Source organism: Limulus polyphemus, unplaced genomic scaffold (assembly GCF_000517525.1).
Source record: "Limulus polyphemus unplaced genomic scaffold, Limulus_polyphemus-2.1.2 Scaffold2067, whole genome shotgun sequence".
Classification (NCBI taxonomy): Eukaryota; Metazoa; Arthropoda; class Merostomata; order Xiphosura; family Limulidae; genus Limulus; species Limulus polyphemus.
This window is the reverse complement of record NW_013667677.1, coordinates 167,279-195,115: the sequence shown is the minus strand read 5'-3', so window position 1 is coordinate 195,115 and position 27,837 is coordinate 167,279. Positions and strand designations below refer to the sequence as shown.

At 34.9% G+C, this 27,837-nt stretch overlaps 1 protein-coding gene across 6 annotated transcripts in view; it reads left to right on the top strand.

The window, feature by feature from the left end:
• Nucleotides 1-3,609: 3,609 nt before the first annotated feature.
• The window catches only part of LOC106465835 (CREB-binding protein-like), a 122,672-nt gene continuing 98,444 nt past the window's right edge, over nucleotides 3,610-27,837 (top strand). For all 6 annotated transcript variants that reach the window (XM_022393785.1, XM_022393787.1, XM_022393786.1 and 3 more), the window contains exons 1-3: nucleotides 3,610-4,157; nucleotides 9,888-10,747; nucleotides 20,536-20,977. In XM_022393785.1, the coding sequence (XP_022249493.1) occupies nucleotides 4,076-4,157; nucleotides 9,888-10,747; nucleotides 20,536-20,977 (1,384 nt within the window). In that variant the 5' untranslated portion in view covers nucleotides 3,610-4,075. The remainder of the gene's footprint in view (nucleotides 4,158-9,887; nucleotides 10,748-20,535; nucleotides 20,978-27,837) is intronic.

Here is a 27,837-nt window from a genome sequence, read left to right as displayed (position 1 = left end):
AAAGGTCTAAATACAGTTTTACATCAATGCTCAAATTATTAAAAAGGCTAGTAATTTCGTTAGCAATGTCTGGCACAAAAGGGAATGAAACAAATTTGTTATGTCTTGTGCTGTTGATAGGTGAAAGGTTAGTGTATTTGAAAGAACTTTGTTGGTAGAATCAACTTTGAGTGCTGTGTAAGATCCCTCATCTAATAAGGTGTTGACACCTGCTTTATAATGTTATTTATCTACTACTACCATGCAACCATCTTTGTCAGCTCTTGTTATGCATCTCTTGTTGTTAGACTTTAATTCTTTTATGGCATTGGCTTCATTTCTATTAAGGTTAGGTTTAATATTTTATCCTGTAAGTCTAGAATATATGTTAACTCTGATTTTTTCAGTTTCGTTGAGGTTAGATTCTTTGGTAGCAACAATTTGTTCGATAGGTACATTTATAGGGCCCCTCAGTGGCACAGCGGTATGTCTGCGGACTTACAACGCTAGAAACCGGGTTTTGATACCCGTGGTGGGCAGAGCACAGATAGCCCATTGTGTAGCTTTGTGCTTAACTTCAAACAACAAACAAACATTTATAGGTTTAACAGCAAAGTTTAAGCCTAAGCTAAACGCAGAAATCTGATCATCAGTTAATGGTTATTTAAAACTGAAGGAAGAAGATTAACAGGTCGGAAAATTTTCACCTCTTCTTTCTGGTTTTCTGTCAGATTCTTGAGTTTCTTGTTTTGGTTGGCTGTTTTTCTTTTCTGCAATGTTGGTTGAATTAAACCAGCTGGCATAGTCGAGTCTGTTCCAATTCACATTATAAATTCACGCATACATGAAATGACTCTGTAAAAATTGTGTTCATCACTTTGAATTTTCACAAAATGTTTATGTAAGGGGTACGTTCCACTGTTATAAGAATCTTATTAATGACATTATGAACCTATTTTTGTTGTTCACCATTTTCCACCGGTTAAACTGTATATAATATAATAATTTATACAGTAAATAACACCATAATAAAGTCCTATTTGTTTGAAATCTTGTTTTACATAAGAAATTTCACTTGTTTGAAATGAGTATACATACACTTAGAATATATTTTTCATATATAGTTTTTTATGGTTCTTCACCAAATTAAAATCATTGTTTTTTTAATTGTTAATGGTAACAGATGGTATTCCAAACTTCATAACAATAATTTTTATGGGATAAGTGGGTTCCAAAATCACAATTTTCTTTTGCTTATAAGGGAGTTAAGAGTTTGAAACTATTTGCCGTACTAAACGGTCTGGTATGCGTGCGGGTTTTTCTGTTTCTATTAAGAACATTGTATATTTTATTCTTCGAAATGTCGTGTCCTTTAGCTCTACATTGTTTACCAATCCCGTTGCATATACACCACTCTTCAGAAAGAATCGTCACGACACCTTCAAGTCACTAATAATAATTTTATAAGCCCAAACAAGAAATGAGTTTGTATAAGAGGCTTGGTTTGGTTTGAATTTTGCGCAAAGCTACACGAGGGCTATCTGCGCTAGCTATCCCTAATTTGGTAGTGAAAGACTAGACGGAAAGCAGTTAGTCATCACCACCCACCGCCAGCTCTTTTACCAACGAAAAGTGGGATTTATCGTCACATAATAACACACCTACGGCTCAAAGGGCGAGCATGTTTGGTGGGATTGAGATTCGAACCCGCGACCCTCAGATTGCGAGTCGAGCGCCCTAACCACCTGGCCATGCCGGGCCCGAAGCCATACACTGACCTGAAAACAAAAGACTGGAAACGTCGTCCTTTACACTTGTGTTTTTACAACAGACAATTGCCATCCATTGCAGTTTACTCATTGTGTACTCTTGTCCAATTACGTTCAGAATATAGCATAAACAAAAACGAAAAACATTATCTTATCAATCTCCAGAATAATACTGTAAACTTCAATAAGATCACCTCTTGTCCTTCTTTAACAAGGAAAAATATGCTAGGAAATCTTAACATTTAGGGGCGGATTGGCATTAAACTTTAAAGGACCAACCCGGGCAATATCACATGGTGCTTACTGGCTAAACAATCAGAATTTAAATTCAATTTCTAAGAATTCGTCAAATTAACCGGCCAACCGGCAATTGCCTGGCTTCTCGTGGTTAATTCCGTTCCTGTTAATGTATTAGTGTAAGTAAATCCTTCCATCTCAAACATCATACCAGTGCTAGTAATTGCCCTCCATTGAACCCTTTCCAATCAGTCAATATCCTTTCTAAGATAAGGAGACCAAAACTGTACTGAACAGTATTCTTTAACTTGTGTAGATATAATTATATCTTTTTTTTTTTTTTTGTAAATGATAGACTATAAATATATGGTTGCCAGATGTGTGGCACCCAAAACCGGAAGTTTGTCTACAGCCGTTCCCTTCACCTAATAAACAAAGTTCATACACAATTCACAAGCGATTATGGTACCATATTATAATTATGCCTGCGCAGAAATTCTCATACGAGAATCTTCGATCCGCCGTCACTGTTTTATCTACGCGCGAAGCTTACGAAGCACGTGACCTGAACATTTTAGCCTTCTAGTGGCAGGATAAATAACTACATTAAAGAACCAAATTAACAGGCGTTTGTTAGTGTGAATATTTTGTCTCTTCTTTATCAAACCGAAGCGCTAAGCTAAGAGATTTTGCGGAAATTGTTGAATGTAAACGGGAAGTGGAAACTTCATTGATTTTTAGGATATACCTAAAATTCTATTAGCATTACTAATAACAACAGAAAACTGCTTTGATAGTTTAAGTGTTTTAGTCACCAATAAACAAAATATTTTACTTCTTTATATGTAATTTATTTTCTTCACCCACCCAAGAACCCTTTATGTTTTTCACGGTATTAAGTGGGTTCCCATCTATGTCTCCGCGGATTTATAACGCCAGAAACCGGGTTTCAATACCCATAGTGGACAGACCACAGATAGCCCATTGTGTAGCTTTGGGCTTAATTCCAAACAAGCCTATCTATATTAAATGTATTATCCAAACTGACATTACCAGAACGCAAATTCTTACTTCTACTAATGATGATATACTTTTATCTACATTCTACATCTCCAAATATACACTTATGCAACACCGAAATTATGTGAAATATTAACATTCCATCTTTGCATCTAAGTAGGCGAGTAATTAAAAAATAATAATTGTTGGATTTGCAGTCATAACAATTGTTCGTAGTTTGTTCATATATCTTTACCTGACATATTTTATTACATATGTAGAACATTATTAAGTTGCACATCTCCACATCAATTAGGTTAGCAGATGTGAATATATTTTACTATAATTTACATATAAAAAGAAATATATTTATTTCCGTTTAAATGATGAGATATGTAAATTGACTGTTATTTGTATAAGTATATTTATTCCGAAAAATATTCGGATAACTTCGGTATGCAATTATAGCGGGATAGAAATAAATTGACCATTAGAAAAGTAGTCAGTGATCATGTGACTTTACAAAACCAATGAAATTTCTCCTTTTAGAGTCAATCCCATATGTTCGGGTATTTTCGTGCATATAGCTGACAAGCATAGAAAAACTTTTCATCTATAGCCGCCATATTGGTTGGTTAGAAGTTAAGAATTTGTCGAGCTTTACTTCCGGTTTTTTAGACAGGTGCTGCATTATGATGGGTTAATCATTAATCATATTTATAGTTTAGTAATCTGTAGAAAAAAAATAGGGCATCATTATTCATTTCTAGCGTGATAATTTAATTCATAAGAATTTAATGTTGGTAATACCGAACCAAGTCTACTGTCCGGTGTGTTACCGCTGAGTTTTGATGGAGGGGTCGTATCATAAGTTGAGATGTCGTAGAGCGAGATCATGATGACACAGTATTTGCACTCACTGCGAGAAAAGGAGAGTAATTGTGTGCTGTCTTGCGGTTATGTTTATCGAAATCGGGTAGGAGTGGACACTTTCAGAAATTTAGGCCTACATTTTAAAGTTAAGTCTTGATACCGAATCGGAATAGACAATTATTGATGCTTCGATAGGGCATTGGTCCGTATCAATCAACATGGCTGACCATCTTGTGGACGGGCCTCCGAGTAAACGGCAGAAGCTTATCGAGTCGACGCTGTCATCTTCGGATTCTGCAGGCAAGTCGTACATTTTAGGCTTAACCAATTGTTTTGTAAACTTATAAAAAGTAATGTTAAGTTAGTCCTAACATTGAATTGCGTTTTACAGGAACGTATCTCTAGCGTTAGGCTTAGGTTAATTTTATCTAACTTCAAGTTCTAAGCTAAGGTCTTGAGCTGCATCCTAAAACTGCACAGCTAGTACTAGAAGTTAGAGTAGCACTGTTTACCAATGTTATTTCGTTACTTGTAAATGCCAGAAAAGTTAAGTGTGATTTTTACACTAATATAATTCTTTAGTATTTGGAAAACATCATACTAATTGCTATTGTTATTTGATCAAAGCAAGAGTTTTTATAGTAACAGCACATAATGCATCAAAATACATAAAGCTAATAGTGAGTAATGCAACAATAAAGTGTGCATGCTTCAACTATTACCTGTTCAATCCAAAAATTTATGGTTTGACCTGCTATTAATAATACATACACACGTATATATATATATACAGATTCTGAGTTCTGAATTTGCCATAGTAATTTTGGTGTTATTATGAGTCTGATAATATAATTCTTTAGTATTTGGAAAACATCATACTAATTGCTATTGTTATTTGATCAAAGCAAGAGTTTTTATAGTAACAGCACATAATGCATCAAAATACATAAAGCTACGGTAAATAAACTAGTTAAAATTTTAAACAGTCAAGCTTTTCTAACCTTTCTTCAGATATTTTAATTTGACGCATTTTTCAGGAAGTAAAGATGTAAATTTTGCAGTGTGTATTAAGAAGTTTCAGTTGAATATAGGGAATTTAGCCAGGTTAAAATAAGTTTTTTTGGTTTTATGCATTATTCTGACTGGTTATATTAAACATGTGTTTGAAAGTGCATTACAGTGTGTGTAGCACTTTTCCAGAAACTGTATTTCACTTGTTGATAAAAGGACAGCATGCAATTAACTCTTTCAGCACAGGCTTGGTCCATGGGACTGACCTCGTGATCATTTTGTGCTAGTTATAGTTTTCATACTATAACTTTTAAATTAGTAAGCGAATGTTGACACAATTGGGCATATTATATGTAAACATTACAATGCTTTCATATGCAAAATATAAATTTTTTTTCATTAAGTCTTAAGGTTTAGCAATGTTTTTCTCGTGTCTTTTTTTTTTTTCACATGTTGCCTATCTAACATGCAAAGTAATTTTCATTTTAAGATTAAAAATACTTTTGTGCATCAGAAAATTTCCAAATTTCACATGCAAAATCGTTATAAAGTCCAGATAGTTATCAAATGTTACTTTACAAAAAACTATATTTTATCTGTTATTTTCAGTTACAAATCTCTGTACGTGATTGGTAGATTTGACCGATCTCCCAACCACCTTATAAAATTAGGAAATAAATATAAATTTTTCCTCTTTAATTATAGAATGAACACAAATTATAACACGAAAACATAAATATTTTGACTAAATAGCTTAAATCTTATAACATTATACATTTATATATTTTTATTATTTTGACTTTTAAGCCGTGCCTGGCTAACAATACAGAAGTTACAATGATGCAGCTCAGGTGCACTCATGTTACCATATCAATTAACATAAAGGTGACCATTGGTCTGTTTAGTCAACTACAACACAGCCAAGACAAGTTACTTTTGTATTTTGTAAAATACAGCCACTTTTAAATTATTACACATTATATATGTGTATAGATTATTGCTATTTTGAAACAAGTTCTTAAAGTTATTTTTCCTTAAACATAAACAATAAATAGAGGTAAAGCAAACAATTATCTCTTCTAGTTATGACCTTTGTACTCAGTTGCTGCTTGACATAGGTTGCTAAGCCTTTAAAAAATTTGCACATGGAGAATATGAAACAAAATATTTTTTTTTTAGGTTTTATATATACTTTTGAATAACTGAAAATAATAAATTACTATATCAGTACCATAGAATTCTACTATAATTTATCAAACTTAGTGACTAAGCTGTATTTGGGTCAAAAAATATGAAATTTCAAACAGCTTAAAAACACAACCTACCTCGTTGAAATCTTCATTCAAAAGAAAGAAATGGAGCTAGGTACATTAAAAAGGCTGAGAAAACTACTAGGGGGATATTCTGAGCTTCCGATATAAGTGAGCATTTCCAAAAATTGAAAAAGGATGGTCATGGTGCCACCTTATTTTATATTCTAGCTTGTCAATATCTGTAATTTGTGTTTCTAATTCGTATGAAACTATAGATTTAGTATTTTGACTTCACCTACATCTAATCTGAACCAGTGCTGCATTCAACATACCATATGACACACAAAAATTGATGTTTATATGTATTTTTTTTTATTTACTTTTAAATTATTAAATTGAGTAATGTACAGTTCTAAAATTTGAATTATGATCTACAGTTTGATACCAAACTTATAGTAGTTCAATAAAATGTTGAATGCGAGTCAACATATGAGATGACATGGCCTTTCACCTGATAATCTTTATAACATAAGGAATCTTGTCAAGAAAAAGTTTCTTTTATTTTTTATGAATAATTCAGTTGCATTGACAGAGATAATTAGATATTGTTTGCAAAACAGAATGATATGGGAGGGGTGTGTCGTGTGTACTTGATATTTTTCTGTTATATATTAGTAAAGAAAGAAGATTGGAGGTTCTAACAATATTTCCTTATACAGTAAGGTATTAAAACCTTCATTGTGTTAAAATGGAAATTATACCTAGTTTTTAATGCCAAGTTTTTTTACAAACAATGATAATAAAATTTATTAAGTTGTGAATGTAACTTTGAAAGATCATGACATGCACACTTTGACTCTGTAATACACGTAGTGTTGAAACATTAAGTTAGCTCTGTGAATGTGAAGGGAGACGATTAAAAATAACTTTTTTGCGCATCTTAGTCTGTTTCTATAATGCGAGTTTCTTGCTTGACAAAAATGTCTTATTATTTTTTTAATTTATAGGTCACGTTTGTACTTGCTTTGGACAATGACTAGCATTTCACACTTATCTTAAACCTTGTTAATAGAACAAATTACAGAGGTACCATGCTTTTAAATTGCTATATAGAAGGGAACAACTTTCTTAATGTATCCTCATAGATTTCATTTTAAGGTTAATACATCTGCATCTAATTTCCTTATAGCAATTACTTTTGCTAACCTATTCACATTGGACTCCTGTATTTTACACTAATTCATAACCACCATGAAGGTATACAAACTATAATTCTGAAAGTAATTATTATATCTTCAGAAAATTTGACAGTCTTTTAGTAAACATTAGAAGTCTTTTATAAAAAAGAATAATATTTTTTTTTTATACAAGTATTTTTCACTAAAAATGTGCATGTGAATATAAGAGGTTACAGTGTTTACTGCTCCAAGTGCAAAGTGATCTTTATGATAAGATTAAAAATATTTTTATTTGTCTGAAAATTTTTGAAATTCCATTTGCATAATCTCTAAACCTCCTAAAGAAATATCAAACTTGAATCTAGTTCATAAAATAAATTTAATTAAATGTATTTTAATTTAACTATTTCATTTGTGCCACATTTTTTTCATTTCTCTTGTTATACTTTGTATATTCAAATTGTTTCATTCTTATGTATATCATATTTCTGTTGTAATTACAAATGTTTTGTTTTGTACCTCTAGATTACTGATGATGGAATTTTGAAGATTTCAAAATGTTTAATAAATGCTTTCTATAATTACGTTTGTGTTTTGCTTTATCATTAAATTGTTTTCTGAAAATGAGTCTAGCTCTCCTCGTGAATAATTTTTATTACTATTGTTATTTTTTCGTTATCTTACCTTGTCTAACCTAACAAGTTTCTAATTGTTGTTTTAGTTACTTTTATAATAGTTAGATAAATAATGCACATGAAAACGAAGAAATGTAGGACTTACCTAGGTTTTTTTTTGGTTTTTTTGCTGGCAACAAAATTTATGCCTACTTTTTTATACTAATAGTAGTACTATATTAAATAATTTTTTATTTAATTAAATAATGCACCTATTAACACAGAATAATAACATGCAAAAGGCAAACAATATCCTATAAATATCATAATTGTTCTGGCTTTGTAACTCTATAATAAGAATCTTTAAAAATTCAGCTAAATTTGTCGATGTGATTCCCATAAGAAAAAAAATTCAAATTGAATGAAAAAACAGACAATTCCCTGTACAGAAAACAATGTCATTTATTAGATTAAAACTTTAGCTTTTTATTAGTTATAAATAATATAGCATATAACATCAGAGAGAACTATTGGCAATTTGTGAAAGTAAGGATGTGGCAAGTGGGTCTGATTTTTCACTTTATGGCTTTAAATAAGATTCAAGGCTATTAAAATTATACTTTGTCTAAATAATATCCATATTATAATAAATAATATATGTTGCAATTCTGTACTTATAAGAGCAATGATAAATAAATGAGAGGAGAGGGAAGACCAAGAGAGCAAATGTCACAATTCTCATACTAGGGGAAATTAAGGATGTTTAAAAATATTGTCTTATAAAATTAAGGACTTAAAACTTTTAATAAAATTTGATTTATTAACTATGTCATGATGCAAAGTGTATTTGTATGCATTGATAATAAAGTGGTTTAATTGAATTTTGAATCAACTCTGTAAAAGGTTGTGATGTGCATGTTTATCTACCTGTTACCAAAGGGTTAATGATAGTGAAGGGAGAGCAGAATTAGGTAAATGCTATTATTGTAACATCACAGTTTAGAAAAAGATAATAAGTAATCAATGATGAAATGAAAAATAATGTTTAGTCCCTACCCTATAAATATGATTTGTAAATTACTTAAATAAAATTGGTAATAACTTCAAATCATTTGCTTAATCTGATTTGTGCCATAAGTTATTGTTCATGAAAAATTCATGATATATATAGTGTCTAGACCACCACTGTCATATCCCAGCTGCATTATAGCTTTATTTGAATATGCATAAATGAGAAAAAAGAAAGGTGAAATTGAATTTAATTATAACTTTTTGCTTTTTTCTACATAAGAGGAACAGGTAAAAATAAAAGAATGTTAATCAAAGAATTTATGTGTAAACATTCTAGATGCTACAGAGATACACTTCAAAGTTTTAAAAAAACCTGAGTAAGCTACTACTCATGTCTTTATCAGCTACAAATATTTTAAACATAATGGACATTGGGGATATTCTGATGATTAAAAAGTTACTGATAAAGGGGGGGATTCCCAGATTTTAAAAAACTTTAGTATATATATTCTCAATGTTGTTACTTTCTGCTTCTCCCCTAAAATCATGAGTAAATCCCCAGATAGTTGTGTTGAAGATACCATAACAGCAAAACTGGGAGTGTTAAAATACTTGCTTTTGTAAGGTGGTATTGTTAAAATGTTTTTTTTTTGTATCTTTAAAATCTTATCTTTTAGCAACAGAAATCTTAAAGTGTATTCCACTAACTTTCCCTTTATATGAGAAGAATGATAAAGTATTTAAGATGTTGAAAGATCTGAAATGTATGTATTGTTCAAAATTATTAGTTTTATGGTATGAAGTTTTTCATTTAAGTTATTGTAGATTAAGTACAGAAATGGGTGATTTTAAAAAGCTAATATGTAATATTTGTGCTTTTAGTTTTGTAAACAACTGTGTATAATTCTTCTGAATTGTGTGAAATAGGGTAATAGTGTACATGAGTATATTTCAATTTTACAGATTATAACATTGTCAAGCTTTGGGATATTGAAAATGAACTTCCTGAAGAACTTTCTGATAAGTTGGAATCTGATATGAGTCCCCAACTCTCTACTACTGTTTCTGGTCAAAGTATGCAAAATGGTGCAATTGACTCATCAGGTTGTCAAGTTGAAGGTGCTGGAGGAAACAGCATTGTTGCTCAACGACATCAACAGCTTTCACAGTTTTTACAAAATAAAGCCAACCAAAGTCAGAGTAATATAAGGAATTTTCAGAGTCATGTTGGCATACCTGTTGTCAGCCAAACCATTCCCAATTCTAATATACCTTTACATAATGTTAATATGACCAGTTTAAAAAATATTCAAACGAATAACCTTTCTACTTTGACTGCCAACAAAGGGGGAACAAGTGTGTCTAGTGTACCTCACAATATAATTGTAAGTAATGATAGTATGACAAGCATAGCTAATAGTTTAGTAAATAGTAATTTGAATAGTGGATCAAATGCTGTTGGTTTGGTTGGGGGTATTTCCTTAGGTAAAACAGGATCACTAAGTTCACAGGGCAAGTTACTTACCACAGTTACCTCTGCGAACTCTACAGGCACTTTGCCATTGCAACTACAACAGACTCCTCAACCAAGACTTCCTCAAGCTCAGCAATATGTCATAGGTACCACACGAATCATGAATGGTCCTCGTATCCCTCTGAATAATATAGGTAGTGCAAGAATGTCAAGGAGTGTTGCTCCAGACATGGCCCAGACAGCGACTCACAGTAATATTTTGGCAAATGTACCTTCACATCATACAACCCAGCAAAATTCTCTAGGTCATCATCTTGGAAACACATCTAATACCACATCTATGATGAAGGTAAGGTTCTAGATATTTATTTCTGTAAATTTTCAAATACCTAATTGACAAAGTTTAGATGAAGTGTAGAGGTTTATTCGATTCAAGTTCATGCTAACTGCACGTGTTTGCAGGAATGGAGCAGTATTCTGACCTGCATCTGCTTTAATAAAGTTATGGAGTCAAGTCTTCAGTGTTTTCAAACATGTCTTAATATGAAGTTTAAAATTAATTTTTTATCTGCTCCATTGAATTAAAAAAATAATATAAAACATACTTGTAGCTGTTCTTTTACATTTTTTAGATGTGTCAGAGTTGAAATTGATTCAATAGAATAGTTTTATTTATATAACTTTATCTGTAAAATGTTTAAGAAATTAAAAATCTAGATTGAATTGATTTCAGCATGCTTCAAATGAAAACATTAATGTTTATGAATGTTTTAAATTTTTTTGTTAGCATACTACAGCCTTCATAGCTGCCTAGAAGGAAAGTCAAAATAATTTTTATCAAAACAGAGCCAATAAAGTGTGGTTTTATTTTAGCTAAACATTGTTTCTCAACCTAGATTGTTATGGTTTAATGTAATTGCCTGCTTCTCAGTTGTGAGGGGTCTGGGTTAGTGATATAAAAATGTAATGAAAGCTCTCTTTCCTGTTCTTTTCAAATGTGTAAGCCTGTATGACTCAGTACATCAGAGACCTTTGTAGAGATAAGAACAAAATTAAAAAAGTTAGATGGTATGTTGCTAGAAGAAAAGAGGTTTGTAAACAACTTCAAGCACAATTACAGTCCTGGTTTTTCTTTTAAAACATACATTACCAATTTATACTTAACTTGAAGTTGCAGTATGATAAAAAAATATTTTGTGGAACAAGATAAGTTAGATTTAGTTATATCAGTTTGCACCTGACTATATCAAGTTTTGTTTTGCAGACAAGACTTCTTTTCATTAGTCTGTTTTAGATTAGGCCTTGTTAACAATACTAATTGTTTGAATGGGAAAAGAAAATTCTGAAACATTACCTTGCCTCCTCTCACATAAATAGCTATTCTTGTTCAGTGCTGCTCTCTATGTGCAAAAAAATGTTTTACGCATGCTGCAAGCCTTTTATCTCTCCTCCATTGGAACTGACTGATTCCAATGCATATAATTATGCATCAACCCTTCACCAATAAGAGTGCAACATACTCTCATGATGCATGTGACTCCCTCCATTCAATTCTACTGAACTATCACTTCTCATTTGGCAGTACTCATGTTCAGACGTTGTTTTTTTTTTTTTTGTACTCTGTGTGTCAGTCGTTTTCGTGATCTTATTAGTTTACTTTACAAAGTGGGATTTTTTCTTTACATTAAAGAAATCTTTTACTTTAACTTAATTTCCCAGTCTTTATTTTTTTTTTTCACACTCCTATATTTTACATCAAACACTTGTTTGATTTATGTATTTTTACAATGAATTTTGAGGTTCTTGTTTCCACTTTTGGTGTTATACCTGTAGCACTATTTTCACAGGCTGTAGGTGGGAGAGACCTGTTGTTGGATTTCTCTACTATTATCTGCCGTGATAGTTATATAGGTCAACCTTTTTCTCCCAAACTTGGCTCACTATTCCCCCTTGAACAAGCTGAACCTGGTTGGGCTGATAAAGATTTCTTAGCCTTTTTACACCACCGGATGTTGCCCTGTCTTTCCCTACCCCTCCTGCAGGCCCAATACAACATTTTTCGACATCATTTCTCAGGTATGTTTTATCCATTTCTCTGTTTTTTATGATTCCTTACTACCTCCATGTTGGCTCTTTTGTCATCTTTGGCTCTTGCCTTACACACATGGTTTTACTGTTGTTGGTCTCTTCTTGATTCTGATGCGACCATGTTCTTACTTCATTTGCCACTTCTTTCTTTTAGGGATTTACATGTGGCCCTTTTTTCTTTGGCGATATGTTTTCAGTCATGTGACTGAGACTTTGGAATCATGTGTAATCTTTGTATCAACACTCTACCCTTTCCTCTTTGGTTGCACGTTTACTGCAGTTGGAGCCACAACAAGCCCCTATTCCTTTACCATTCTGGTCCTTATCTACCTTCCCTGTACCTTCTTCCAGGAGTTTTTCATCTCATCCTTTTATTCAACGTAGATGTGCATGTTGCTAACAGTACCAGAAACTAATGCTTGACTGTATGATTTTATTGACTTTTGATGATCTTTCACTACAAATCCATAGGTTCTTTGGGTTTTATCAGAGGAACTTGCCCTGCCCCACCTCCTTTGTCTCACCCTTTTCCTTTCCCATGACTTTGTATCCTGCCACCAGCCCAACGTCTGTCCAAGGTGGTACAAAATTTTCAGTCTCAACAGGTCATTGTACATGTTCATCATCTTTCTTCAGGCTGTTTGTTGTCCTCACGAAAAACTGGAGACTGTACTAAGTTTGTCCCACCTCATTCTCATTTTAAATGTGCCTTGTTTTACCTTGGAGTCATTTCTCACTCTTAGGTGGGCTTTTTCTCCAGGTTTATAGATAAACCAAGAGGAATGTCACGATTGCTTATTTGCATATCCCGATATCTTGTCACATATGGCCCTCTCTTTGGTTTGTTCTCTACGGAGTGATTTATCTGTTTTTCACACTGGCCTTTGGACTTGTTTGGGCCTTGTATGTTTTGTCAGGTGGTCAGAGCATTCGTTTGAGTTGTGCTTTCCTCTTACTTTGGAAGACTGGCTACTGTTGGCTTGTTCCGAACATGAATCTGCCTGTTACCCTTATCAGCTGCTCCTGAAGGTGGCTATAGTGGGCTGGTTAATCAAGTTGGAGGAGTCCTTACTGCAACCTATCCAATATTTTGTCCATTTGGGTGTTTTTCCTTTTCAACACCTATCTCAGTCAGGCCCACCCTTCTCCTCTTCGACTTTGTTTGATGGTTTTTCAGTTCTGTTACAGCTTGCGAGGTTCTATTGCTTTTGAGGATGTGATCTTCCATGGTAGCCTTTATCCACTTTGGCTCATATGCAGGCGATTATACATGACTCGCATGTCACCAGGGTCTCACTTCCTCGTCTGGATTTACACACTTCATGTAAATTGATCAACAGTAAGCTTCTGGGTTTTGGTCTGTGGCCGAGAGGTCTTATCATATCAACATCCTTGAGCTTCTCGCTTTAAGTTTAGTTTTGGTTCATGTATTCTTCTTCTGGCCAGAAATCGTCTGGTAATGATAAATTCGGACTTTTCTTAAGTGACTGCTTATCTTAATCATCAGAACGGTTCACATTCTCGATCCCTCTGTATTCATAAGTTGGATCTTCTATTTGGGCCCACACGCACGATATTCGTATCATTGCATGTCATGTTCTGGGTGCTTTTGCTCTTGTCATGGATCGGATTCCCATCCATACAAATCTATCCAACAGAGTGGTCCCTCGATCCTCTTGTTTTCCAGTGGCTTTGACTTCAGTGGGGTACTCCTCACATTGAAGTTTTTGCTAAGTCCCTTAACCACAAATTGCCTTGGTTTTGGTCTCCAGTCCCTGTGGGGGCTTGCTTGACTGATTTTGTTCTCCTTTGGTGATTTTTGCCACAGATCTGTGGGTTATTCAGGTATTATACGAGGGACTTGTCATCCATTTCCTTTCCCCTCCTTCATTATCTTGGATATCTGTTTCCTTTCCATTGCCTCAGGATCCTACTACCAGTCAACTGCTGTCCATGGTGATACAATATCTTTTCTCCCAATAGGCCATTGTACCTGTCATTCATCATTCTCCGGGTTTTATTCCAGGCCATTTATGGTACCCAAGAAAACTGAAGACTGGTACCCTGTGATCGGTTTGTCCCACCTCAATCTCTTCTTGGTTCTACCCCGATTTACCATGGAGTCTTTTCACACCCTCAGTCGAGATGCTATCTTCAATTCATTCATCACAGGGTAGTTTATCAATTTTGTGCCCTACCCTTCAGGCTTGCTTTGGCCCCATATGTTTTTGTCAGGTGTTCAAGGCTTTCGCCCAGTATTTGCATGCTCAAGGGTTGCGCCTCCATCATTACATGGGCAACTGGTTTCTGTTAGCTTCTTCCGAACAAGAGTCTACCTATCAAACTCATCTGCTGCTCGTGGAGGCAGCTCGTGTGGGTTGGTTAATCAAATTGGAGGAGTCATTCCTCATACCTACCCAATATCTTGTCCATTGGGGTGTATTTTTAAACATTCATCTTAGTCAGGTCCAACCTTCTCCTCTTTGACTTTGTTTGATGGAGCCTTCATTTCTCCACACCCTCAATGCTCCCTCTATCATAGCTCATGAGGTTCTATCACTTTTGGGAATGTGGTCTACCATGGAAGCCTTTGTCCCTTAGGGTCAACTGCATATGAGGTATTTTCAGTGGACTGTACGACCAATGGAATCTTGTGCAGGATCCACTGGAGGCTCCTATTTCCCATTCTCCTTCCCTTGTAGGTGATCTGCATTGGTAGTTGAACAAGGCTCGCACATTGGCAGGTGTTCTGCTTCCTCCCCCTTGTCCAGATTTACATATCTTCATCGACACTTCCCTTCAGGGCTGAAGAGGTGTGGGTTGATCAGCAGGAAGCTTCAGTTCGGTGGTCTCCAGCCTAAAGATCTTACAATATCAATGTCATGCCTTGGATCATTTTCTTCATCTTGCCAGGAATCATCTGGTCAGGATCCATTCCAACAATTCTACAGTGGTGGCTTATCTCAATCACCAAAGTGATACCCATTCTCATTCACTTTGTGGTCGGATTTTGGATCTTTTAGGGGGGCACACGTTTGGTATTCATATAATTGAGTGTCATGTTGTGGATCGTCTTTCCCGTCTCTCTTCTTTTGTTTTCCACTGGCTATGACTTCAGTGGGGTACTCCTCACCTGGATGCATTTGCCACATCTCTCAATATCAAATTACCTCTGATTTGCTCTCCAGTTCCTTATTCTCTTGCTCTGGATATCGATGCATTCAGTGATAATTGAACCAACAGGTACCTGTATCTTTATCCTCCCATCTGTTTTCTTCACAGGGTGATCTTAATCACCCACACAACTCTGTGTGAAATCTTTCTGATTGATCTGCACTGGCTGGCACAACCACAACCACCTCAGTTACATCTTCCTCTTACTTCATCCCTTATACGTCAACCTCGGTAACTGACGTTTCACCAAGCCCTACATATCCCCTGTCTTCATGCCTAGTTTTTATCTAGTCCTTGGTGAGGAGGTCCAGTTTGTCCTGGTGGGTCACTTCTTTTTTAAGCTTGTTCCAGTTGCCCTTCCTTTAGTTCAGGGGTTTTCTCCTGCTTGATCCACTGTTCCTCATATTACAAATTTCCTCACTTGGTTGTTTGATCAGAGGTCTTCTGTCTCCTCAATTGCGGGTTATTGGGCTGCCCAATCCCACACTTTTAGTTTTTTCAGGTACTGTAAAGTCTTTACTTCTCCTACCCATTCCCTCTTGTTGTGTTCCTTCCAGATTAGTGATCCACCTCAGCATGCAGTCTTTCTGGGTTGAGATGTTCAATGAGTTTCAACACTGCCTCCATTTGAACCTCTGTCCTCATGCTTGATTTTTCACTTATCTGTTAAGACTTGTTTCGTTCTATTAGTCTGTGGACATTGTGGGTCAGATTTATTTGCCATTGACATTTCATTTGCACTAAATCATTCCACATATATTCTCCTTTATCCGGATTGATCTTTCCTTCCTAAAACTTCAGCGAATCAGGAGGGTAATTCCTCCTTCTCACCAATTTCCCACCTTTGTCCTTGGTCGGATCCAGATAGGCTATTATTTCCTGCCCGTGCTCTTTGTTGTTACGTTCCTGCACAGCTTCTTTCCATTGTGCCTGTTCCCACCTATTCATTCCTTGGCAAACATCCTCTATTTGTGACCTTTCTTCTTTTACCCTGACCAAATTGGTTTGGCTTTTAAATCAGTTGGTTTATTCTTCCTTATTGTCTTGTTCCCGTTATTTGTTCAAGGTGTCTTCTCATTAGATTAGCCACCTTATGTTTTCTCTGGCATCACATATCTGTTGTCCCTTGGAGAAAATTTTTCAATCGGGCATGTGGACTACCCCACATACGTTCATATCTCACTATCTGCATCGGATTGCTGTGCCTTCTTCATCAGGTTATCATAAGCATTCTTCACACTTTGGTAAGACTGTGACTAGGTAAGTTATCTTTTATATATAATATGTATATATATATATATCTTCTTTTTCAGAGGCTTTTCCATTTTCTTTTACTGTTTCGATCCCACTCTGTGGCAAGTAGTGCCTGACCAGATATGCTTCTCATAGTCAAATCTCCACTGTCAGGCCATGTTGACTGCTTATTTCTAATTTCCATGGCCATAACACGCTCACTGTTCAGATTGGGTGTTCCACAAGATTGCTTGTAGGTTTATTCTCACAATATATTTGCTTCATTAATATGCCGGTTCCAGACCATGCTCACACATGGACTTGATGGATAAAGCAGAAAGGGATAGCTGCCCATCCCTGCCATGCCTTTGATTCAATAGAGATGGTCTGATTTTCAAAATAGGGTTTTCTTGGTCACCTGTTGCACTATCTTTGGTGGTGCTATTCCTCTGGACTCTTCACTGCATTTTCTCTCCACCTTTTTCTTCCAGTGGAGTATGGGAGTCCTTACTTGTGATAATGATAGACAATACCTATAATGATAAAACCATTCAGTTGAGAGTAGGTTGGTGGTATTCTGCTGGTGTAGATGATATGTCCTCCAGTCTGATGCTCCATCTCTATTTGTATAACCAAGGGGATGTTGGTAGCTTTGGAGTGAGTCATCAACATTGCAGTTCACCCCTTCAATTGGGATTCCTTATCCTACTCCCATGTGGATATCGGCTCCCAGTGTGTAGGTTTTGGATTCATAGCTGAATTCCTTACTGAAGTCCTCACATCTATTATAGGTGTGTCTGTTTCCTCACTCAGTTACACTCTTGTTCTTCTATCCATGTTGTAGGTCATGGTTGTGGTACTTGCTGATCACTATGGTTTTTCATCTTACACTATCCCTCGAGGATGTTATTGTGCTAGAGGCAGTTTCTGTTGGATTGGTTTTGAGTGAGATACCATACATTACAGAGACATCTTTACTATACCGATTGTCCAGATGTTGGGTTCCTGGATTGGTCAAACATTTTATGACATTGCTATCACGTGTACCGTTTATAGATCCGGGGGGGGGGGGGGGTACAAGATTGCCTCCAGTGTGCTGAGCTTGAGGTGAAGATGGTATGGTCCTCTTTCCTACCCCCACCAGATGTCTGAGTTTTGGATTGTAGTTTACTTGCCAGCAGTATGATCCTCTTTCCTACCCCTGGTGGCTAGGTTTTTGATTGTAGTCGACTTGTCATGTACAGTCCATCACGCCCTAGCCACTCTACACCTAGGGTTACATCCTTTTACTTTCACCCACATTCCAATACTCTGTGAGATTGAGATTTGTTATATGGTGGTTCTCTCTCCCATAGGGATGTGCTCCTTCCTTTTTTCCACCCATGTCTGTGAAACCTCATTCCACACTGGACGAAGAGTATACCTGGCACAGATGTGGTGCAGTCTTCCATGTATGATTCTCTAATGTGAGAATCTTTTCTTTTAGGGTGTTCTTCAGATGCTTTCAAGGAATGCTGCTTTCTTTTTTTCCTTGCACTGGTCCATCCACCTATTGAGTGTGGGATTCTAGCTATTTACATGAGTGGAGGTAATGTACCCTATCGGAAGTTATAGTTTTCCTATACGGAAAATATATTTCTGATAGGTACTTGCCTCTTCTCACACTTCCTACCCACTGAAAACTGGTGCTTCCATTTTCTGCCAAAACTCAAAGTTGAAAAGGGCTCTTTTCTATCTATCTTTAATTTGATTATCAATTTGAGAGATGTAGTTGAACTATTTGATTATAAGTTATGTGGAAGCTCAAGACTTGTGCCATGTAGAGGGCAGCACTGAACAAGAATATTCATTTATATGAGAGGGGGTAAGTATTGATCGGAAATATATTTTCATTATAGGAAAATTATAACTTTTGTGTAATTGCATCTTGATATGGAGTGTCTTCCCTTTCCCTTATTTTGTGTACAAACAACAAAAGACATAATAATGGAACATAAACTTGAATAAATGCAAATCGTATGTAGATTATGTTTCTGTACTTGATTTAGATTTTTGTTTTTTCCAGAAATTTCATTAAAATTTTATTAAATATTTGTTGTTTCTAACCAATCAAAGCTTATCGAGATCATGTAGTACAACACATAGATTGACCAGTATTCTAAATGAAAAAATCTTGGTTGTTTCCAATATCAACTTTCTTAAAAGTTATATATTCTTAAGTTCTAAAATACCATTCTTATCCACCTAGGGTATATTGAGGTTGTTAAGTACTGCACATGTACATAGACCAAGCACTACTTTATGTTTCAGTGTGTTAGTTTAACACACACAAAATATTGTACATAATTTTCTTTAGTCTGGTACATTAACAGTACATGAAATCATTAATGCAAGGATTTTGGAATAAAAGTACAAGAAACTAAGTTTTCCTGCAATATAACAAATGATACATGGACTTTTTTCTTTTCTCATCTGAGTCTGCTAAAACATAAAATTTCATCCTTACAACATGCCACAAATATGTGTCATTGTTTAATAGCAGTTAGATCACGTTGTAACTTATTGTTTGAACAAGCAAAAACTGTGTGAGTGTGGACACTTTAGGATGTAATTGGCAAGGTAAAGTTTTAAAGAAGTATGTATATATATATATATATATATATATGTGTATATATATATATATATATCATAAACCTAGTGTTTTCAAGACTTTATGTATGACTTTGGTAGCTTTGCTTGTTAAACATCAAAAGCAAATTAGTTAAAAGGGCTTATTAATTGTGTTTACAGAATTGTAAACAATTATTTTGTGTAACGTGAAGAAAAAATCATGTTAAAACTTTTTGAAAGGTGATGTGTTTGGTGATTTCCACAGTAGAATTATAAATGAAATGCTAAATGTATTGAGTAGTGATGAAGTTCTAAAGTTTCATATTCCCAGGTAACCAGTAGTGGTGGTTTTTACCAAATCTATGACAACAGTCGCAATACACAAGAAAATAATTTTAACTGTGGCATAGTTTATTCATAGGTTGAAATGAATGTGTACTTAAGTCTATTGTAAGAAAAGAAAGAGATTTAATTTTAAGCATGCGATATCTAAAAATAGAAAATACTTCATTATTTTTAAAGTTGCATATTTTCTTATGTAGAGGATTAATGTGAGTTTTACCACTAAGTGGCTGTGGACTCATAAAAGAACATATTTCTAGGAAGTCTAAAAGCTCATCAAGCATTGCATGCCATGTTTTAACAAAAAGTAATAATCTTATCATTTATTAGAATTTTGTGATAATCAGCTAAGCTTAGGATGAAGAGCAATTGAGAATTTGAGAAAGTGACAATTGCTGGTCTGAGGCCTATATTGAACCAACATAATTTTAAAACATCACTTCTCAAATTATAAGATTAAAGTATAAATTAAGTAACAATTTTTTTATCAGTACATGCTTACATTCAAAACATAGTTATAAAATGGTTTATTAATTTCTAATTTATCAAATGAAAATTTTTTTTGAAAATGAATTTAATTGTATTCTATTTTATATAAAATGTTTGTTTTTTTTTAATCTTGTTTAAACAGTGAACTTTAATGTTTTTAGATTAAAATCATACTTCATGTTTTTCTAAACATTTTATCAGCATGGCCAGCCACAACAACAAGCAGTATTGTCTGGAAATATTATTGGGTCTCAGACTCCAGCACATGGATCATCTACAAATACTCTTTCTATGCCAACAGTCACAACTTCAAATGTCAGTTCTCAAAGTGGAGGGACTCATACTACTGATCCAGAAAAGCGTAAACTGATTCAACAGCAATTAGTGTTGCTTCTTCATGCTCATAAATGTCAGAGGCGTGAAAATCAAGCTAATGGGGAAATACACCAGTGTTCTCTTCCTCATTGTCGAACCATGAAACATGTATTGAACCACATGACAACTTGCCAAGCTGGAAAAACATGCCCTATTCCCCATTGTGCATCATCCCGACAAATTATTTCTCACTGGAAGAACTGCACTAGGAACGACTGTCCTGTATGTTTACCATTAAAGCAGGCTTCAGACAGAAAACAACAACCTTGTAAGTTTGAAATTGAAATATTAGCATTTATAAACTAAATGTAGAAGTTCAAAAATATACCATATGTAAGCATTGCTTAATAATTTGAAATTAAGTATATATATATGAATGTAGCTATGTGTGTTTAATATTTCTAGAGAAAAATGTAAACCACTTTCAAACTTTTCACTGTAGCCTTATTAATATAAATTTTTTCTATTTTATTGTTATTAGTGTATAAACCTGTGCCAACTGAACTGTCAATAGTCACACTAAAGTCAGAAAGGGAATATTCTGTAACAGCTTATTTGTAACAAAACATGTTTTAAGAATCTAAACTAAAAGAAATTAATATAAATGTGTTGTAAAGTTATTCAAAAAATAAGTGTAATATTAAAAATAAAAGTACGTTAGTACCACATTGAGTCCTTAATGGGGGCACATGTACTTCCTTTAACGTTTGTAGACTTACATTCGAAATTTTAGTGTTATACATTGTTCAATTTCTTAATTTAAAAGTAAACATGAAAAAATAATTTATAAATATCTTTTATGATGCTCACGATACAACGTTTATAGTTTCTTATAAATTAGAAACTCAAATTACCGATATTGACAAGCTAGTATTTAAACTAAGAACCTCCTATCTTTTCTAATTGCTGAGATATCATTATATTTAGTGAATCCACCACAGTGGCTCCACCCACTTCTTTCTCTTTTGGAAATACATGTTTATAACCAATTGAAACTGCTCATTTTGAGCTACGTAATTCTGCGAATCTTCCTAAAGTATTTATATGAATGAGTAAAATTGTCATTACTGTTGAAAGTTTGAAGAGTTGTGACAAGGTGAAATGGTGATCAGAAATAAGATTTTTTTAACCAAAATGCAGCCTCATAAATTACAGTCAAATTTGTTGTATCAGTAAAGTAATTTATAACTTTTTGTTATTTCAAAAAGCATAAATAAAACCTACAGAAATATTCGACTAGGCTTAGCAAGTATGACATGCGAGTACAAAAACTTTGTAACATTGTTAGTAGGAGAGATAATTTTTCCTATGTATTTTTTACTTATTGTTCTAGGTTTTAAGAAAAATAACTGAAATTTAAGAATTTATTTGTAATTAGTAATATTATGTAAATAATATATACATTTGTATGATAACTGAAATGTGATTCTATTTTACAAAATACTGATACTATAGTACAAAGCTAAGACATTTGTACTTTGTAAAGGCCAGTTTTATGCTATTTGATATGGTAACCTGAGCTGCACCTATGCCCCATGGTTTACAACTTGTGTGACACCATTATTAGTTAGACACATTTCAAATGTCAATAAAACAAAAACATTGATAAATATAAATGTACCATTACTAGATTTAAGCTATTTAGAATAAACATTTGTGGTTTCCTGTTACAATTTGCAGTTATTCTAGAATGAAAAAAGTGTAATTTAGATTTATTTCCTAATTTTTATGGTGGTTATTTGGTCAGTCAAGTTGACCAACCATGTATAGTGTTAAGATAGAGAAAATGACAAATAAAATATAAAGTTGTTCTAAAACAAACATTTGATCTCATTTAGTCCCTTCTGTTTGTTATCTACACCTCCTACAGGGCTTAGTCTGACCCCATATTGACAGGCTTCAATGATTGCTACTTCCATTCTTCTTCAAGAGTCATCTAGCCTGTGCTGGCTGGTCTACTTTCTAAATCTGTTTTGAATCCCACGTATCCACCAGGGAGTTTTCCTCGTTTCCTGTATATGGTGAGCTCAACCCCCCTCTCTTGTATCTTTGTACCATGGTAATCTTGGCCTTCAAGGTACTTCTCTCTCTCTCTCTCTTTATCTTCCTGCATGAGAGGTTCCATCACTTTTGGAGACTCTTGCACTTGTTTGGTAACCTGATCCCATTTGGTTGGGAGTGCATTGATCCCCTTGAATAGGCTGTGGGAGTTCAATGGAACATGTTCTGTGATATTCACTTTTCATCCCTTACATCTCCATCTTCCTCTCTGCACTTCTCTTTGCCATTGTGGCTCAATTGTTAACACCCCCAGCCCTACTTGCATCTCTACACTGGTACCTCCAGAGGAGTGTTCTCTGCATGTCATATTTTGTGTGATGACTGAGGCTAACTGGGCTTGCCAGCTTCTTCAGTCTCTGTTGTTTGTCAGAACATCTTGTGTTCATCTACTCAGACAACTTTATAGTCATGTTTTCTCACTCTAGAAATACTTTATTGAGTCTACAATCATCATATTCCCCTTGTGGCATGTTGTTTTCCAGGGCTTTTTTATTTGGTGGCAGATTGCTTGTCTCAACTGGACAGAATCCATACCAAGCTAATCAGTCCACTCTATTTCTCTGTGCCTATTTCCTTCCTGTTCTCATGGACCTTTTTGATGCATTTTCTTTCATCACACCCTTATCCAATCCCTCTTCCTGTCTGAGATCTTTGTGCGATATTTTCTATATTAGGGTCTGGTTGATATTGTTTCTAGACTGCTCTTTTCTTTGAACAAATTGAGATGCCCAGGAGAGCAATTGGATGTTTTCTGTTTCTCTCCCATCTATTTCTTTGTACAATCATGCAGATCCTGATCATCTTTTGTGGTTTGTGTAGGCTATCCATTGCTATACTTCTAAGATTCCCCCCTTTTGTGGAATTGGTTGTGTTCACCAGCTTATCTATCTCACATATTCTTCTTTGGGTGAGTCTTCCTGTATAATCTTTTGCGTCTTCTCCCATCACATTTGGTCATATCACAGCCTCTGTTGTTTCCTTTCAACATCAGCCTTTGGAGGAGATCTTATAGGTTGGTATGTGGATTACTCCTAACACATTCATCTCTTATTACTTACATCTTGAGCAGCTTGATGTGCCTTTGGTTTTACCTACATCTAGTGTGGTGAGTTTTGAGTTTTGTCTGTTGAGTTTTAAGTCATCTCCATTTTTTTGTATATGTACTAACACAATGCAAATTGATTACCAAAGACAAAAAGGAGAAGACAGTGCACACCAAATTGAATATAACATGAGGAAATAATGATTACATTTCTTATGTTTGGTTTCAACAAATCCTGCAGAGTGGTTGTCATTGGGAAGATAAAGATTCTCCCATACTCCACTAGAAGAACAAGGAAAAGAGGAATGTGTTTTGGGAAGAACATCAAACAAAATGATCTAGAATTGGATCCCAACCAAGATACAGTATAATAGGTTACTAAGACTAAAGACAGTAAGCACAAGACAAGTGTAAGGGTAGGACTATGCCTTGTGCAGTTAGGTTTCTTAGGTTTTCTAAAAGATGCAGAAATGACCATGTCAACTGTATAGATACACTGCCAAAGCAGTCTTGCAGAAAAATCCCAACTCAACAGTAGGTACTAAGCAAGGGCAGATCAGTTTAATACACCCTCCCCCAATGCAGATGTCGAGTAAATGTTCCCTCCCTTGTGAGGCAATTCCTAAACACTGGGGATGTCGATATGGAGTTTCCTCTACGAGTAGTGCAATTTCCCAGGTAAGAGACCAATTGGGCCCACCCATCATTTGAGATGTATAGCTGGGGTGTTACCTGGAACTGTAGTACAAAATACTCCATTACAATATCCCCCCTAGTAGTTCCAGTTGGATATGTCCAAGTAGATGGGGTTTGGAGTTGCCTTGTAATGTAGCTGAGGGCTCCTCCTCCTCCCTCCACAATATCCATCTTTTGTATGTATTTCACCACGATCTACTGCCAAAAGCCCTAGCTACACTACATATTCTAATGTTCTGCCCACACCCTACCACTAACTAAATTTTTCTGATTTCCTTTGTTTTACCCTCTCTGTAATGAAAGTACCAAATGTATAAATCAGTAACAACAAATTGTGTGAAGAGTATTCTCTGCTTGAGAAGAATGCTGCTGCACTAAGCAACCCCCATTCTCATAGATGTTACACCTCTATGGGCTTTCCTTTTCAGTCTATATTTCAGAAAGGAGCTCATTTTTCTAATTGGTTCAGTGTGACATTCCAACTCTTAGTGGTGAAGGGAGGTAAATAGCATTTTGAAGTTGACATTTTCTTACATGAAAACGTATTTTAGATCAATACTTACTTTTTTGCACCCTTCCTTCACACTTCCATTGCATTTCACTTGTAATATCAAATATGAGCCTGTAACTGTGTTATTGCTCATGGTGATTACTGTGTGTGGAGGTTGTGTTGCCCTCCTGTTGGTGAAGTGCTACACCATTATGATGATTAGATCATAAACTGGTGCAAGACACGTAGACATGTATAAGGGTGGGAGTTTGTTCAAGATAGTAGCCCTTAATAAGGCATAGAGGTAAGTATCTATCTGAAATACATTTCCAAGTAAGGAAGATGTTAACATTTGCCATTTGCAATTAATGTTTTGTTTTGGCAAAAGAAAAATACTTTGTTTGCCATTGTGGCTAATGGAAAAAAATATTGTTCAAATGTTTTGAAGGTAAGTTGTTTGAATTGTATAATATAATAATTTTACTTGTAATTGACATTGATAGTTATAGTTAAAGAACCTGGCCCTATACAAAATCTTACATTGACAAGTCAGCCAGCATATAGCCATGTTGATTAAGTTAAATAAATGAATAAAGTGAGGTGAGCAGCGTGGGCTTAAAGATGATGATCTACGAGAGTTTATTAAACAACAAGACCTTGAGAGAGAAGAGAAGAAGAAAGACTGAAAGGAGAGAAAAGAGAGACTGAAAGTAGAAGGAAAGAAGAAGAGCACAAATTGAGAAATAAGAAAAGGAGAAAGACCCAAATTTGAGAAACAGAAAGACGACATGGATGCTTTTCTGGGGAGATATGAAAGATTTGCTCAAAGTTGGAACTGGACAAAGGTGATAGGTAGTCTGTCTCAGCCCACTTCTGACAGGAAAAGGCCTACAAGTGTATGGAGACATGATGTCAGAAGATGCCATGGACAATGGCAAGTTAAAAGTGGTCTTGCTGAAATGCTATGAACTTACTGAAGAAGGTTTTTGTTGGAAGTTCAGAGAAGTCAAACCTGCCACTGGAGAAACTGTATTTCAGTTTGTGGCATATATAGGGCTATACTTCACCAGATGGATTGACATGGCCAAGTGTGAAAATAGTTTTGAGGGACTGGCAGATCTACTAATAAGTAAACAGTTCATAATAATGTGGATGGGATGATCAAGCTGGCAGAACAGTATATGGAAGCCCATGTATGGAGTATAATTGGCAAGTCCAACAATAACCAGTGAAAGTCAAAACCAGTGGTGGCTGACCAGAAACAGAATAATACCAAAGGTGACAAGTACTTAACAGATGAAAGAGAAAAGATATGCTTTGCTTGTTATAAAATCAGGCAATTTATGAATGAGTGCAAGTCTTTCACCAACAAACAGCAAAAATCTCAACATAAAGCAGATGTAGCTACCTACAAAGATTGTGCTAGCAGGAAACAAGTCAAGAGTGACTATCACCATTTATGCTGCTCCAAGAAGAAACAGAATAGAAACAACACATCAGACGCACCATAAGAAGGAAGTGCTGTCTTTAATACTAAAGAGTGTATGGCTGAGGGTCAGCTCAAGTTAGTAAATGGAACAACGGTGCTAGTAGTCATTGGATAATGTGACAAACATCAGGAGGTGCAAACAAACCACAAAATGCCAATTGTTAAAGGCTATGTCTGGGACAAGAAAGTGAAAGTCCTATGAGACACTGGGTGCAATAGTGCAGCAGTGAGAAATAGTCTAGTATCTGAAAACCAGATGACAGGCTAAGTGTGCCTGTGTGTGCTAATTGATGGGACAGTGAGAAAGTCTCCCATAGCAAGAATACAGGTGAATACATGGGAGACCATGAGGCTATGTGTATGAAGGCACCAATCTCCAACTTGGTGATTGGAAGTATACCAGGCAGTAGAAGTTTGGAGGAACCAGACAGAAAGAAGGCTGAAGCATCTGCAGTTACCACTAGAGCTCAAGAATAGAAAAGAGCAAGGCATCAAGCCTTTCAAATTTTGAAAATTGACTTTATAAATTTAGGTCTAGATGAACTGAAGGAAGCACAGAAGAAAGACCCTTCACTGCAGAGCTGTTATTTTTGGTGCTTTTTTTACCATGTATGCAGTGTACAATTCTGCATAAACATGACTTTTAGTCATAGTTACAGAAAGGGCAAGTTATATGATTACTCAATTACATATATAAACATCAGATAATGAAATAAATTATGAATGGGGAGTAATCTATTAATTATAGTTTCAATTCATCTTAATTTTTCATTTAATTGATTAATCATAATTTTTGTCGATTAATCAAAACTGTGGTTAATCACTGCTCATAATTAATCAGTTAGTTGAAGTTAGTGTTTCTGATTGATACTGTTTTTAATTACTGCAGTAGTCAATTAAACAAAATTATGATTAATTGATTAATATGAAGAAAATACAAGTAATTGAAGGGAAGATATCCACTGCTAACTCTCTGACTACTTAAGTGTTAAATACAGGCTGTCTGCCACTGTAACTCATTTTGAACTGTTGACTATGGACATTAATGTAAATTTGTAAGTATTGCTAGTAAAGGCTTAGATGGATCTTCAACCACTTACAAAGTCCTGAACCCATCCATGATAAGGTGTAAATTGTAAAATCTGTCTTTTGCATTGTTTTATAATTTGTGTAACATTATTCTTTAATGTCCAATAAATCATAAAGTTTCTTTTTTTTTGTATTGTAATCAGTATATTTAAACACCTTCATTGTAACAGAAAACAATTTGACTATTTTCTAGGTTACTTGGTCATCTAGGCTTCCTAGAAACATAATAACAAAATAAGTACTGTAAATATATATATATAT